Below are 14,946 nucleotides of genomic sequence, written 5' to 3'. Positions count from 1 at the left end.
TCTTTGTGATGAGAATTATTCATTGTATCATGCTCTGATAAGCTTAGCTGTTAAGAATTAGGTGACTGCAGTGCAAAACAAGGAGATTCAGCAGTTAAGTGGAACTATCATTAAGAAGTGCAACAATTTGTTGGGCTAACATCTGAAAAAGCCAGTAGTAAGCTAAGCAAACAGCCAAACAAATATTCAGCAAAGGGCTACCAATTCTTGTTAAGACTGTGATTGTAATAAGACTAACTCTGAAATCCGATCAAATCAGAACTGTTGTTCTAAGTGTTCTAATTTTTACTGAGTAGTTCTCGGTAAAAAGAATAGCTATTAATACACTTTTAGTAGGAAAAACAACGGATCACTTTGCAAGCTGTTAGCTTGCTTGTAAGTCAAATAAATTCAAGGGTTGAAATTGAATTGATCTTGTTTCTGGACGTCATCATTTCATTCCAGAGGGCAATTATTACAATCCAAATCACTATTTGTCTCCTGGGTCTCATCGTTCCATATTACAAACTACTGTTTCTCTATCTTCTTTAATGTGGTCTAGTTCTGTAATAGCTTTAACTCATTTCCAATGAGTTTCTAAATCTGTTTTCTAGGCAGTCTTTTATTCTTATAGCGTATAGCACAGGGATGTCAAACTCAAGGCCCGCAGGCCACATTTGGCCCATGGGGTGCTTAGATCTGGCCCGCAGGGCCACCCTGGAAACAGCAAAGGACCAGCCCATGATGTGTCTGCCAGCAAAAACGGAGCTCAGGAGGGCTGTGTGCGACCCCCCCCCGCCAGCCCCACTTTCACTGGCAGAGGTTGCAGGAGGCTATCCCAGCCAGAAACAGAGCTCGGGAGCCCATTTTTGCTGGCAGAGTGCTCGAGCCACACAGGCACCCCCAACATGCGTGACGTTGAGCTGGCCATACCCATCCTGGCCACACCCACCCTGGCCTCATGAAGTCAAATACAACCCTGATTTGGCCCTCAATAAAATCCAGTTTGATACCCCTGATATAGGGAAAAGCACAGAAAGTCACAAGCAGCTGATAGAGTACTCTAAATGTGTTTATAGGAAGAAGCACACGATAAGTGAGATGGGAAACAGAACTGCATGCTCTTTTAAAAGGGTAAAATTAATTGAAATGAATAATTTCTAACATGCATACTCAGTTTGTTCTCCAAAATGATTTAATGAGACTAGCAATGATAATTGAACACCAATCCCAACCTCTATGCATATACACTCAACCAGGAAAGTACTTTGAAAAAGCTATGTTTAATGTTCAGAACATCAAATGACAAATAACCATCAATTCCAGCAAAAGGGCTTCTGTGTGTGCTGATAATGTTTGTAAGTCGATTGCCTTTTAAAGATCACAGCAGTTCATTTAAACACACTTCTAAAAAATCAAACAAAAACCACTTTCTTTTCAAATGCTCTGAAGAACTTGACAGGATAACTCTTATCAATACAGAAAACATCCAATATTTATTATCTATATATATGAAAGTTTGAAATCTTTACTAGTATCTTACATACTAGTAAAATAATGCTTAAGGTTTGGCAAGTTAGATTTCACTATGTATGGAACAGCACTGTCAACTATATAAACAGGATCTTAAGAGTTAGAAGACCTGAAATCACACTGTTAAAATCTACTGTTTAATGGGAAAAATAAGGAGTTCCACAAATATTTTAATTTCTCCTTTATTGATTATATAAAGGTTACTGACTGTGTAGATCACTGGTATAGTGATTAAGGCACCAGACTAGAAATTGGGAGACTGAGCTAGTCTTGCCATAGGCATGAGGTCTTTGGGCAGTCATTCACTCAGCTCAGGCAAACCACTTCTGAAATCTTGGTAAGAGAACTGCAGGACTCATCCAGGCATTCGTCAAGAGCCAAGAGTGACTCAAAGGAACATAAACAAAAGAATTATCCTTAAAAACATGAGTGTACCATGCCACCATCAATCTATAGAAGAATTGGTTTGATTGCCAAAAAGCAACAGATGGAACAGAATACAGCACAGATAAATGGTTCAAAACTGAAAAAAATAGTATTAAGATTGTAAACTGTTCTCTTATTTAATTTATATGTAGAATATATAATGAGGATCAGAAGAAATAAAAGCTGGAATTAAAATTGTTGGGAGAAATATCAACTTCAGATAGGCTTTGAAGACTGGAAGCAAGGAAGATTAAGAAATCTTTTGTCAAAGGGTGAAACAAGAAAGGACAAAACCCTGCTGCTGTTCAATATTTTAAAAAAAATATGTAAGATTTTTATTAATATGGACAGCAATACAAAACAAATAGATGGAAAAGACATTGCAATAGCAACTCTCTATTGGCTCAAAAATTCACAGGCCCAATGACTGTAGCCATGCAATAAACATCTACCACTTATGACAAAAATGACAATAGCTCTAAAATAGACAAAACATTAAGCGTAGAGAGGTCACCTTGACAACAGAAATATGTATTGTCAAGACCATAGTTTCCCAAGCTGTAACCTATAGTAGGAGAAGTGCAGCATAAAAAAGACTGAGCAAAGAAAAACTGATGCTGCAGAAAATCGTTGTGAACGGATTATTCATTAAAAGATGAAATAAAATTGCTTACTGGAAGCACTGATAACGAAGATAAGGCTTCAACTCTTTTGACAGATAATGAGAAGGCAAAAGTTACTTGGAAAAATTGAAGGCAGTAAAAAAAAAAAGATGATAGGAAACAAGATGATTTGATATCATTGATGACTTCAGCAGGAGTTTGTAAGAATTCAAAGGAGATGTTACTGACAGAAAATTGTGACAAATTTATACTCATCATGTCACAGATATGAATTGCAACAAACAAATCTGTAATATTTGTTGGGTGTAATAGCTACTTTAGATAAAGTACAAAAAATTAGAATCTCCAGCCCAATCCAACATCAAATGTTTTTTGATTTGGCATCCTGAGATAGACAGGTAATCTCAAATATATTAAGGAAGAAACTGTGGGTTACTGTTCCAGTTTACAGGCAAGATGTCAGAAGTTTAACACCCTCCTATTGAATATAAACCTCCAAATTGAAGTAAGGTCACCTCTCTTCTTCCATAAAGAAAGAGGCCTATGTTGCCTACAGTATTGATAAATATTCTAGTATTATATTTTTAAGAATCTATTCAGCTTCAAATGTAAAGAAAATGATGCAGATTTGGTACATTGCTACATTTCTTTTATATATGGGGATTTCCTTCAGACTGAGATTCATCAAAATTACTTCCAGGATACATGGTGGCAGCAAATTTAACAGGAGAGGCAGAATTTAAAATTCAGGGATCTGTCAGCACAAAAGCAAAGATTTGACTTATTTTCTTGAGAAATATTTCCTGGTAATACTTGATCAGGATTTAAAGAAAGACAATCTAGAATGGACAGATCAGCACAGCCAGATGCATAAAAATATAGAAATCTCAGAGATTTGTGTTCCTGGTTTTCATTGGACAGCTCCCTGTTATTTTGGTCATCTCAAATCATGTTCTGCTGAACAGCTCCTTAGCTTCTATGACCAGAAATTGAGCCACTTGGTGGAAATGGGGCATAGCAACCAGGACAACACTGTAGAATGTTGGGGTATACATCTTCTTATGACATTATCAGACTATTCTTGGCCTTGGTCTCTATTAATATTTTTAAAAGTAATCCTATTACCTTGTGACAACAAATTCTACAAATCAACTATGCATTCGATTGTTCCAAATCGCGTGCCAATTAATTTAACTAATGTTCTTACAAGGATTTATTTATTGAAGAATATGATTTCTAGCATATCTTATTTCATGAGCTAAGGAGTTCTGGACAGTAATTTTGCTTACAAACAAAATGTTCCAGCTCTTTGATCAATTTATTGCCTCTTCCATCTTGGACAAACCTCTTGAAAGAGAATAACCTATCCAAATCTGTAGCTAGTAGTCCAAATATAGACTACAAAACAGTTACTGTCAGGCATTATTATGTATTTTTTTTTAAAAAGCCTTATGTCCGAGAGAAGCCCTTATACTGCAGCCTTCAAAGAAGACACAGCTGATGAATCCTAATGAAATGCTATTGTTATCTTTTATTTATAAAGGCATTCTGAGCAAAAATCTTAACTGCCAAGTGCATAATTACGTAAAAATCTTTGAAAGAGAATATTTCTCCTTTCTACTGTTGTTTCCACTACTGTAATTTTTCTTACTGGTATCACTGATGAATAGAGTATACATTTCCTTATTTAGGGAGCCATTATCTTTATCTATCCATCCATCTAGATATATATGTAAAGAAATTTCAGTGAAATCACTCATCAATTGTATACACCTAAATCACCTAATTTAACATCATGTGCATACATCTATCCCTAGAAGTTCCACTTTTTTACATTTTTACCTCTACTTCACAGCCATATTCAGAGCCATCCAGAAGGATTACTTTGCACTGCATATTTTTTGGTTTCTTCACAATCTTTAAAGGAGAGCGGGAAAGTTTGCTTGAGGATGATTTTTGGGAGAGTTTGTCGTCTTCAAACTGCTGATATTCCAGCTGCTTTGCCACTGCGGCAGCAACTTCAAGTTCTCTGTCAGTGGCCTAGAAACAGAGGAAAATTCAATTCTAGTTTCACAATAAAAATGGGCAATCAGAGCAGGCTTCCAGAATCATGCAGCATAACCAGGCATCTCTTTGTAGAAGTCTGCTCAGAACCCATTTTTAAAATAAGCATATAAATTGAATTGGAAAAGAGATAAATCACTTATTTCAGTAATTTGTGAAGGCCTTTTGGGTTAATGCAGGGGTGGGCAACTATGGCCCTTTTATGAATTATGGACTTCAACTTCCAGAATTCCTGAGCAAGCCATGCTAGCTCAGGACTTTTGGGAGTTGAAGTCCACAAGTCATAAAAGGGCCATAGTTGCCCACCCCTGGGTTAATGAGACTGCTACACTGCTGTTGTATAGCTTTTTTTTTTAGGAACATGCTAAAGGAAACTGCAATAGAGTAGCTCGTTTAAAAATAAAGTCAAATAAACTGAATAGAAAAAGATCTAACACTGCAATAATTGTTAAATAACCATGTTTCATTTCTGAAAACTCAGGTGTTGTGATAGTCCAAAAATATGCTACCATAACAACCAATTGCTTTTCAGTCCCAGCAGTATTTTTTTAAATAATAGATTTGTATATGGATGGTTTTTCTACCACTAGCTAATAAACTTATTTAAAAGCAGAAGATCTACAGAAATATACAGTCAAAACTTTATAAGTTAATTTGTTTTTAATAATTAATAAAATGAATACCTATTTTGGTCTGAAATGACTTCAAAATAGGCCTGAAACCTACACTTGTTTTATACAGCAAAATATTTTCACATGAAATTCATCTTCCTACAGAGGCCTGACAATCTGTTCATGAAGTTTACCTACAACAAAGTTACCACAAAAAGACAACAAATATATTATATATTCATGTTATTTCAATGGTACTGGACCTTTTGAGAGATTTGGATATAATCTGAAGATCTGGCCAAAGGATTAATAATATCAAACAAACATTTTTGGAATAAAATAATTTGAAGCAACAAATGAAAATGTTTAAATCTTGGTGATAATTCCTTCTGTAAATTCTGTGTTCTTAATCCAGAACAAATTTATATATTTTAGCTATAAATCTGAACGTTTAAAAGACTGTTTTTAATATATCAACAATTAACATTACAGAGAGAAAATAGGGTATCAGTTGCTGAAAATATGTGTGTGTGTAGTAAATGTGTGTGTTTAGCAATTAGCATCCTACTGTCTATGCATGCGCGCGCGCACACACACACAGAGTATATGCTGGCCTACATTCAACATGGAATGTAGTATGAATGATGTCCCCTTCAAGCAAAAAGACCTTTACTTTCTTCATTCCTGAAACTCTGCATAGGCTCTGCAGGGTACTGTGGGAACCCAGGAGTTGTGTGAATTTACAGCTCTCCAAGTAGAATGAAACAATCGGACATGCCAATATGTTTATTTCAGTTAATGTAGAGGTTAAGTTCATTGCACATCCTTTAGTCTTCAATAAAAAACATTTATAGGCAATCCTTTGAAATTAGATTTATAGCCTGTCCTTTATTCAAAAGCTCAATACAATATATACAGCACATCTTCCTGTGAAATAGTTTTTGTGATAGTTACTGAAACTGCCACTAGTCACTGAGTAAATTTCCATGACTGCAGGAGAACTAAGATACAAGTAAAATCTAACAACAAATCTAAATTATGTTAGATATTGGAGATCCTCTCCTTTTTATCACAGCAATGGACTGAAAAAAATCAATTTTGGAGGGCAGACAGTTGGATTTATTACCTCCAAATATGAGTCTGAACTAAATTTAAAAACTTCTAACATAATTTGCCTCATTTCTATGAAAACCCTTCATTATAATTATATAATTTTAATAAAAATAGCCTTAAAAGAAAAAACAATACTGAGCCTTTGTTTTGTTTTGTTGTACTTTTTAGAATCCATTTTGATCTATGTGAATGACAATGTGCTACCTCTCTCTGCAAAATACTCTCCAAATGAGGTGGTCTATCATTTCTATAAAATTCTCATGGAAGGCTACTCCAGCTCAAAATGTGCATGCTATAATATTTATCATTTCTAATACTTTTTTACTATAATAATCCTAATCTCTAATATATTAGGTTCGTGCCAAATTGAGGAAAGGTGATTTCCTAAATAACTTACCTGTTCCTTTTTTACAGGAGTGCTATGGGCTGCCACACTGGAAAATTGTTTTAATGCATTCTGGTGCTCTTCCTCCACTTGCTGTGGCTGCTGTTCTTGGGTTGCTTTTTCTTGTTCACTAGATGTTTCTTTCTGCTCTTGACCCTGATCTTTGGATTCAGAGTCTGAACCAGATTCTGTAGTCATGGTTGATTATCCTACAATAAAAGGAAGAACTGTGAGATTCAAAATTGTAGCAATCTAAAAAGCATACAAGAAAGGTTGATTTACAAAATATTTATATATAATAATATTTGTACAATATTGTTACAAATATCACATGTATAGTTCCCCAAATTAGGATCACTTGAAGGTAAGGAGAAAGTTATTTCTTTCCATCTAGTCCATATGTCCAACTCTAGCTTTCTTTCACATGGAGTCAATCTGAGCAAGGGCTGGATAATGTATTTTGAATGCAGGATGTTCCTAATTCCAATTACTGAAAGTACCAGCTAGAAATTAATTTTCTAGGGCCACAATGCTTGTTCAGAATTGCACAATACAATAAAAAACCAATCAGATAAACAATAATTCTTCATGATTATCTTTGACATCTCAGGAAAATTGAATGTCTGGTTCTGCAGACATTCTGCTGTTGGGAGACTATATTTCAGCCATCTGCCTGAAGAGGGAAATGCATGAATTGGCTAGAGAATCTTCAAATTCCTTTTATTCAGGTGTGAGATCTGCAGGGAAGTTGTACTGACATTAAGTTTAAAGCGAGTTCAACAGTCTAAACTAGCCAGAATTTTCCTTTTATACAAAGAGTCACACTCCGGATTGCAAATACAGTCTTGCTTCGGACCTTCTGCCTGAATGAGTGTAGTCTAGGGAGAAGCGGGGCAGTGCTAAAGTACAGCCTCCAGTCTTCAGCCTTCTGTGGCACTCAGCTCCTATACACCCAAGTTTATGGAGCTTTCTAGATTAGGCAGGGTGCGGTACAAGTTGCAGTACTAGCATGACTTGTATGCGAAGGAAAATATTTAATTCCACTGTACAACCACGAAAAAGTGCAGGATGTGCACTTAGGCGAAGGACTAAGTAGCAGAACAAGTGCAACAGGATAAGGGTGAAAACTGCACAGCTAAATTAAGAGCGAGGAAAAAGAGAAATGTGCATGTGCTATGTTTGCCAGCTGCCTGCTATGGAGTCTTTGTATACCCAAGGCCACTCAGAATTTAGAGAAGGACACATGTGGGTGATAATACCAGAGGCAATGGGACATTTGAGAGGAAGGCTCAGAAGCTGAGGTTCCTCAATGTGCGTGCATAATGCATATTACTAGCTCAACTGGGCAAAACAATTACAAGAGTTCTGGAGAAAGAAAGAGCAGAATAGCAATGAAATTTCTACATACAACATTTACCAGTGGCTATAATTGTAAATATCCTTCATGGGAAGGTTGTGAGGGTTGTTTCTATCATGGTGGACCAGGCTCAATAATAAAAGTTGGGCAAGATGTAAGATACTAAAAGTGTCAAAGCAGCTGAAAGACCTACATCTATTCACTATATCATACGGGGTTGTTACTGTGGGGAAAAAAATAAGAGGGAGTCCTAAAAATGCTACTTAATGCTTCTAAACAAGAGTGGATATAAACCTGAAGAATACAGACTATACAATCCAAAACATTTCATATGAAATCAGTACATCCTATTTTGTATCAAAGTCTATTCAGAAACAAACAGTAAATAGCTGTAGTTGTGGAAAACATTTGAAAGACTGTTTCAAGACACTTCCCTCCTCAATATTATAAGCACCTGAGTCATCTGGGATGCTTGGCATAACTGCTTTGAAAACTCTTCCCACATTGTCCCTGCCTGAGTTTACATGGACATGGAAAAATTTAATAAGTAGGTATTTGTGCATGTGCTTGTGGAAATACTGTATCTGGAAACGTTTTCAAAGTAACGGTGAAAGCTGACTCAACATTTTGAAGGGATAATTGATAAAATGAAGTTGGACAGGAATGTACAAACAATTAGAACACTGTTTCTTCTGTGCTAGAACATTTTGAAAGTAACGGTTAGAATTAATGTATTATTTTTTGCCAGTGTGTCTTCCTGCCCAGAAGGAACTGAAACGGTTCTGTAAGAGACCTAAAACATAAAGCCAGATATCTACTAACCTTTTTCCCTTACATTCCTTTCAATGAAAATATGGAGTGGGCTTCAAAAATTTTAGCAAATGGTTCTCTCCCTAGTTGCTGGGTGGGTGTGGCCATGGTGGGCGTGGCCTAGCCAACCTCCTGCACCATGGGGGGGGGGGGCACTTTTTCCCTCCCTGGGTTCCGGAGGCTGAAAACAGCCTCAGCGGGCTCCAGAGGCTCTTGGGCCCATTTCTGGCCTTCCTGAACTTCCAGGAGGCCCGTTTTTCGCCTTCCCCGAGCCTCCACATGGGCCCTGAAGTTGCCTGCATCCAAAATGGGCCGCATGGGTACTTCTGGGAAGGGCAGGGTGGGAGGGGCCAGCCAAGAGTGGGATTTGGGGGTTTTCCAAACTGCACAGAATCTTAGCTAGGGGCTCTCCCTAACCCCCGTGAGCCCCCAGCAGCCCACCCCTGAAAATAGGCATGTCTCCAGGGGAAATTATGGTTGCACTGAATTCAAGGAATGCTAGGGCTAAGACTTCTACATACAGACAGCAAAAATTCTTCACACGATAACTGAAAAGAATTTAGATTTTTCTAGATTTCTTTAATGTGATCTAGTGGCTATCTGGATGTTTTCCAATCCAGGTGGCCAGTTCTGAACCGCATAGTATCCATCACCAAAACACCTAGAACTGTTCTGATGAGAGGAGTAAGCATTAAAGTTTCAAATTTTGTTTCACTGAACTGCAGCTAAATTGAAACAGCTGGATGCAACTTGGGGCTCGTAGTATTTATTTCAAGTTCTAAACCAACCAATCAACAAAAATGCTTCTTTTTGTGCACAACCTTTCCTTGGAAAGCTTTGCATATCTTTGGTAATAATTAAAAATCATTTGGTCTTTTCAACTTTTCATGAGAACATGAATTCATCTATTGATGCTTCTGGGTAACACAGAAATGTAAATAATTAAATAGGCACAGACGATAGTATTGGACTGCCTAACACTGAGATATATCTTCTTTCTTACATCATGATATTAACATGCACATTTAAAAATTATTTTAAGCAATTAATTTTGGCAAATAAATGCAAAGGACATGTTTTCAGCAGTTAGTAAAACACATCAAAATTAAAATTTTATTCTTCAAAGCTACCATAAATATTTCATTTGGCATGTTTTGGCTACTGCAAATGACAGGATGAGGTCAAACAGCAGACACATTTCTTGCAAACACTACAGCAGAGTTTAATATAATAGGGAGATCTGTATCTGCTTTTGGTATAGTTTGTATTTTCTTTTTCTTTTTAATTATAAGTTGTCCAAATCCTTATTTTCTCACTAGCTAAGAACAGATTAACCACTTATGTTCTATCTCTTCTCCATTTATCTTTTAAACACATCACTAAATCTCAATGTACTATTTCCACAAGCATCAAACCTTTTCAGGAATATGGCAACCTGTGACCTATTATTTTCACATTGCCTTTACTTTTATAACACCGACAGGAAGATGTGTGTTTGTGTGTGTATGGCATATATATATATATATATATATATATATATATATATATATATATACATACACACACACACATACATACATACATACATACACACACACACACACACACACACACGGCATTCAGCTTTGTTCGGGTATTTTCCCACGTCATTGTAATTGTGCTTTTAAAGTTGTAGCAACGTTCTGTAGAAGCCTGATGATGGCAGATGAGATTCTGCCGAAACGTTGCTACAACTTTAAAAGCACAACTACAATGACGTGGGAAAATACCCAAACAAAGCTGAATGCCATACATGTAAGTACCCGCGAAAACTTAAGAAATATATATATACATATATACACACACACATACATACATATACATATATACACACACACACATACACACACACATATATATATAAAATTTTGCAATTACTAAAACAGTTCATCAACCCATGTACCATAGTATGAACATGTTAATTATAAAAATTAAAAATATATAATTTGGATGGTCCCCTGAAGTTATTCCTCAATTTCTGAAGGGCAATTCATAAATCAGGCAAATGGATTCCCTAACAGTGAAAAACAATGTTAATTCCTCATCTGTCTCCAGAGCACACACCTGTTCAGATATCTATGCAAATAGATGGTGCATAGTAACACTATGCACAATGCCAATACAGAGATTGTATTCATAGGCATGAGGAAAATGGCATGTAACGACAGTATCCATTTGCTAAAGGAAAAGCTGACTACATTTTCCAGCATTTTTGTTCTTATTTTACTACAAGCATTTGGGAGATTCCAAATTTAATAGCCCATATTATGTAACAGCTCTTCATCATACTGTATAATAACAACATGTAATGTAATACACAATACAGTATGTTGCTTTATTCTGATTGAATAGTTTTGATATCAGTAATTCCTTTTTTTTAAAAAAATGAAGTTTTACAGGGGTTTTGAGGGAGATAAAAAAAAGTGAAGTGCAATAGAAATCTCTATTTTAAGATGGCAAATGCATTTGAGCAAGTCAGCATGTTGTTAAAATTAGAAGTCATCATCAGACATTTCACCAAATAACAATGCAATAGCATGCATGACATTTTTGCTTTTACGTGATCAACTACCACGCAACATGAAACAATGTATTTTATATTTTGTACTAGATTTGATAATGTATTGCATAAATCTGATTTTTTTTATTCTTTTGGTAGCACTACAAAACTACTTCATCCTTTGTAGATTTCAAAAGCTCTTAAGACATAAAGAGACCTCAGATGTGGGATTGTTAGGTCTATAATTTATTAATATGATAAGAGTAAAACCCATGTCCATTAGAAAACACTGTATACTAGGAGCTATGCAATGTAGTGAGTGGTTTCTGCTACAAATAAGTACATTAATAAGGATTACTCAGACTTGGCACTTCTGGTAATATGCATGTACAGACATTAATAATTTAGTTAAGACAGAAAAGATGTTTTCAACATGGAGAAAAAGCAGTAACTTGAAATATTAGTTATCAGTGCGTCTCTGTAAATAAATGCATATAAAATAAAAATACTATTAGCAGTGCCTATCATATCATACTGGATTTGTTCTGTCTTTTGCTTCACTTGCTGCATAAAAAGACAGATAGATAACTCTACAAATTCTTCCATACAAAGTTTCTTTTACTAGATTATATTAGGTATCCTCAAGGTAACTCACAGTTATGTCGAGATACATCTAATGTCCAATTCTTTGCACAGTTGAAATCGTAGTGTAAATGATAGTACTCTTTCTATCCCATATTTCATCCCATAGTCGTAGAATCAGGGGGTAGAGCTGCTACCATGAGGCTGTGTTCAGGCAAGAGTGAAGAAACCTCCCCGACCCACCAAGGGTCAATTCAGTGACCAATCAGGGTTACAGATGTGGCCATATGACATGTACGACATTTCCTAGGATACCTTAACTACATTTACCATGATGCATTCCCTCAAGGAGACAGTTCTCAATTCCTAACTAACTATCCCAAATCCCATTAACTCTAAAACTGTCTGGACAGCACAGGGTTTATTCTAGTTTTACTTTCTACTGTTATTACTGCCTCTTGATGAAAAAGAGAGTACAACAGTGTTTTCTTTGTTTTTCCTTTTTTTGTTTGCAAGCTTCAGTTATGCTATTTATACAATATACTCTAGATAGAACGATAGACAACAGTGAGGGCATTCATGCAAAAAAAAACTTTTTAAAGTTTACTAAGCAGATGTTACATATAAAGGAAGTAGCATTTTATTAGAAGTAGCATATAATTAGAAGTAGCATTTTATTATATAAAGTTTTACTGATGTTGAGAGTATGAGAAAATATTCTCACCCACCAAATGTTTCAGTCAATTATTACAAAACAAATCTATTATAAAATAGAAACAGTTCTAATGAATTGATCCAAAGTTTGAAATTTATAGATATTAGACAATGTCAAAATTCTTACGTGATTTAAATTATTATTCTTGATTAACTGGCACTAAATCATTCATTCATTACATACTTTTTAAAGTACTATATATAGCTGCCTAAATTGGTTTTCAATATTCAAAATTGGAATTCAATATAGTAATTCATATGAATGACACTCTAGGACTGAGATGGCACGCGTGCCAGAAGTGGAACACAGAGCCATCTCTGCTGGCACGTGAGCCATCTCCCCAGCTCAGTTCCACTACGCATGCGCATGCATCTCCAGCCAGCCAGCTAGCTGATTATCAGGTATCTGCCATGCATGCATGGGAGGGTCACACACGCCTGCCTGGGCTCTAGGCTGTCCTTTATTCTTACCTGAGTTGCTTTGCGTGGCACAGCTGAGTGCCACGCATCAGCAGGAGATAGTGAATGCTTGCAGGAGAAGTTGTTTTGCAAGTACCAAGCACACATACGCAGCAGAGAAATTGTTTTGCAAGTACTGTGCATGCTTACCGTACCGGCTGTTATGCCGGTAGGATTCCCACCCCTGGTCCTAATTAAATCAAACCCTTTCATATTATTTTAACAGTGTCTCAGCCATTTAAAGCAGAGTACAGATGCATCAAACATCAAAAATGCTATATGCTCTACCCTACCCTGAAGAGAAGAAACAGCTTTTGGTCCTAAATCTTGTTCTGTTTGGGTACCTTCAGGAGATCATTTCTTCCTAAAAATGCCAACTACATTCTGAAATTAGAATAATCACAAACACAACTTCTACAATGACTCAATTATTTTCTTGGTTAACACACGATTATCTGTTTTGTTACTCAGCACATCTTATTATATTATTGGAAAAGACAGGACTTTAAAAAAAGTTGATGGAAGAAGACTGTTTTTCTTTATACTCACTGAACAAATGCAACGAAGGGCAAAGCTGAGGAAGAAGAGAACTACACTTTTAATACTGTAGTAACTGCATTACAATCAGAAGTCAGATATCTGTAAAGTTGTAGGTCTTGGAAAATAGGTTTTTAATATGGTATTCTAATCTTTTTTCTTGGACATTACTACATTATATATTCACTGTGACAATAGCTCGGATGGATTAGAATCTTTCAACCTGTGGTCCTAACTCTGTGGAACACTCTACCAACCACAAAGGTGGGAACTGCGCCCATCCTTTTGGCCTACTGGAAGGATAGTAAAGCTTGGCTTTGCCCCTTAGATTGAGGCTCAGAGAGGGGTGCTAACCACTGAAAATGGTTGACAGGGTAAGAAGACTTCATTTCTGTGCTGTCTATTTCATTGTTCTGGATTTTTTTCCCCATAGTTTTAAATTGCACAGTTTTTTTTAAATTTACAGTTTAAACATTTAAATTACTTTTTTAGTTATCTTTTTATGATTTATAAGCCACAAAGAATTGTCCTGTTAGAGAAATGGGTGGCATATAAATAAACATAACAAATCAACTTGCAAAAGAAATTTACTCTGGTAGCATTCAAGTGAGGGGTAGATTGAGGTCAGAAAGAAATCAAATGGAAGAAGTGTGAGAATGAAATCCAACCTTAATGCTTACAGACTACATTTAAAAGCTGCCTATTTTAAGAAAAAGCCCATTGTTGATAATAACACGTAGTTAATTTTCAAGTACTTAAGCATTTACTTCAGTAACATATTTTTCATTTTCAGTGATTGCATCTTAAGCATTGATTACATCTTAAGAATCATAACTACATATTTTAAAGCAGGTAATTAAAATTGGTAATTTACCACAGCTAAACACTACCGTAAGTTGTCTGGGAGATTCTCCCACAGGAGCTTGGCAAATACCAATACCCAATCAGAGTATGGTGGAATAGAAATTATGCAATTTGCTCTTCAAGAAAATTTGCACCTCTTCCTAGTGCTGAGCAAACAGTCTTATAATCACAAGATTTCTGAATCTTGATTAATTGTACTCTTTGGGGATTTTTTATTTTTTTATTTTTTATCAGAATGACCTACTTAACTTTGTAAATATTACTGTATCTTTATAGTTTTTGTGAAGCAATTTAGATAATGACAATAAATTCCATGTTTACTCTACAATGCAATCATTTCCTTAAACTGA

At 35.8% G+C, this 14,946-nt stretch overlaps 1 protein-coding gene across 34 annotated transcripts in view; it reads right to left on the bottom strand.

The window, feature by feature from the left end:
- EPB41L3 (erythrocyte membrane protein band 4.1 like 3) overlaps positions 1-14,946 on the bottom strand; it is a 134,090-nt gene that overhangs the window by 46,340 nt on the left and 72,804 nt on the right. For 30 of the 34 annotated variants that reach the window (XM_087931129.1, XM_087931110.1, XM_087931108.1 and 27 more), the window contains 2 exons: positions 6,747-6,943; positions 4,404-4,601 (listed from right to left, as the gene is read on the bottom strand). In XM_087931129.1, coding sequence (XP_087787255.1) covers positions 4,404-4,601; positions 6,747-6,932 — 384 coding nt within the window. In that variant the 5' untranslated portion in view covers positions 6,933-6,943. The remainder of the gene's footprint in view (positions 1-4,403; positions 4,602-6,746; positions 6,944-14,946) is intronic. The other 4 variants (XM_087931133.1, XM_087931120.1, XM_026699369.2 and 1 more) reach the window with 1 other exon arrangement.

Source organism: Pseudonaja textilis, chromosome 3, assembly GCF_049901715.1.
Source record: "Pseudonaja textilis isolate UNSWEBS1 chromosome 3, rPseTex1.2, whole genome shotgun sequence".
In the NCBI taxonomy this organism is placed as follows: domain Eukaryota; kingdom Metazoa; phylum Chordata; class Lepidosauria; order Squamata; family Elapidae; genus Pseudonaja; species Pseudonaja textilis.
Note: the sequence above shows the minus strand (reverse complement) of the source record. Positions and strands in the feature narration are given on the sequence as shown.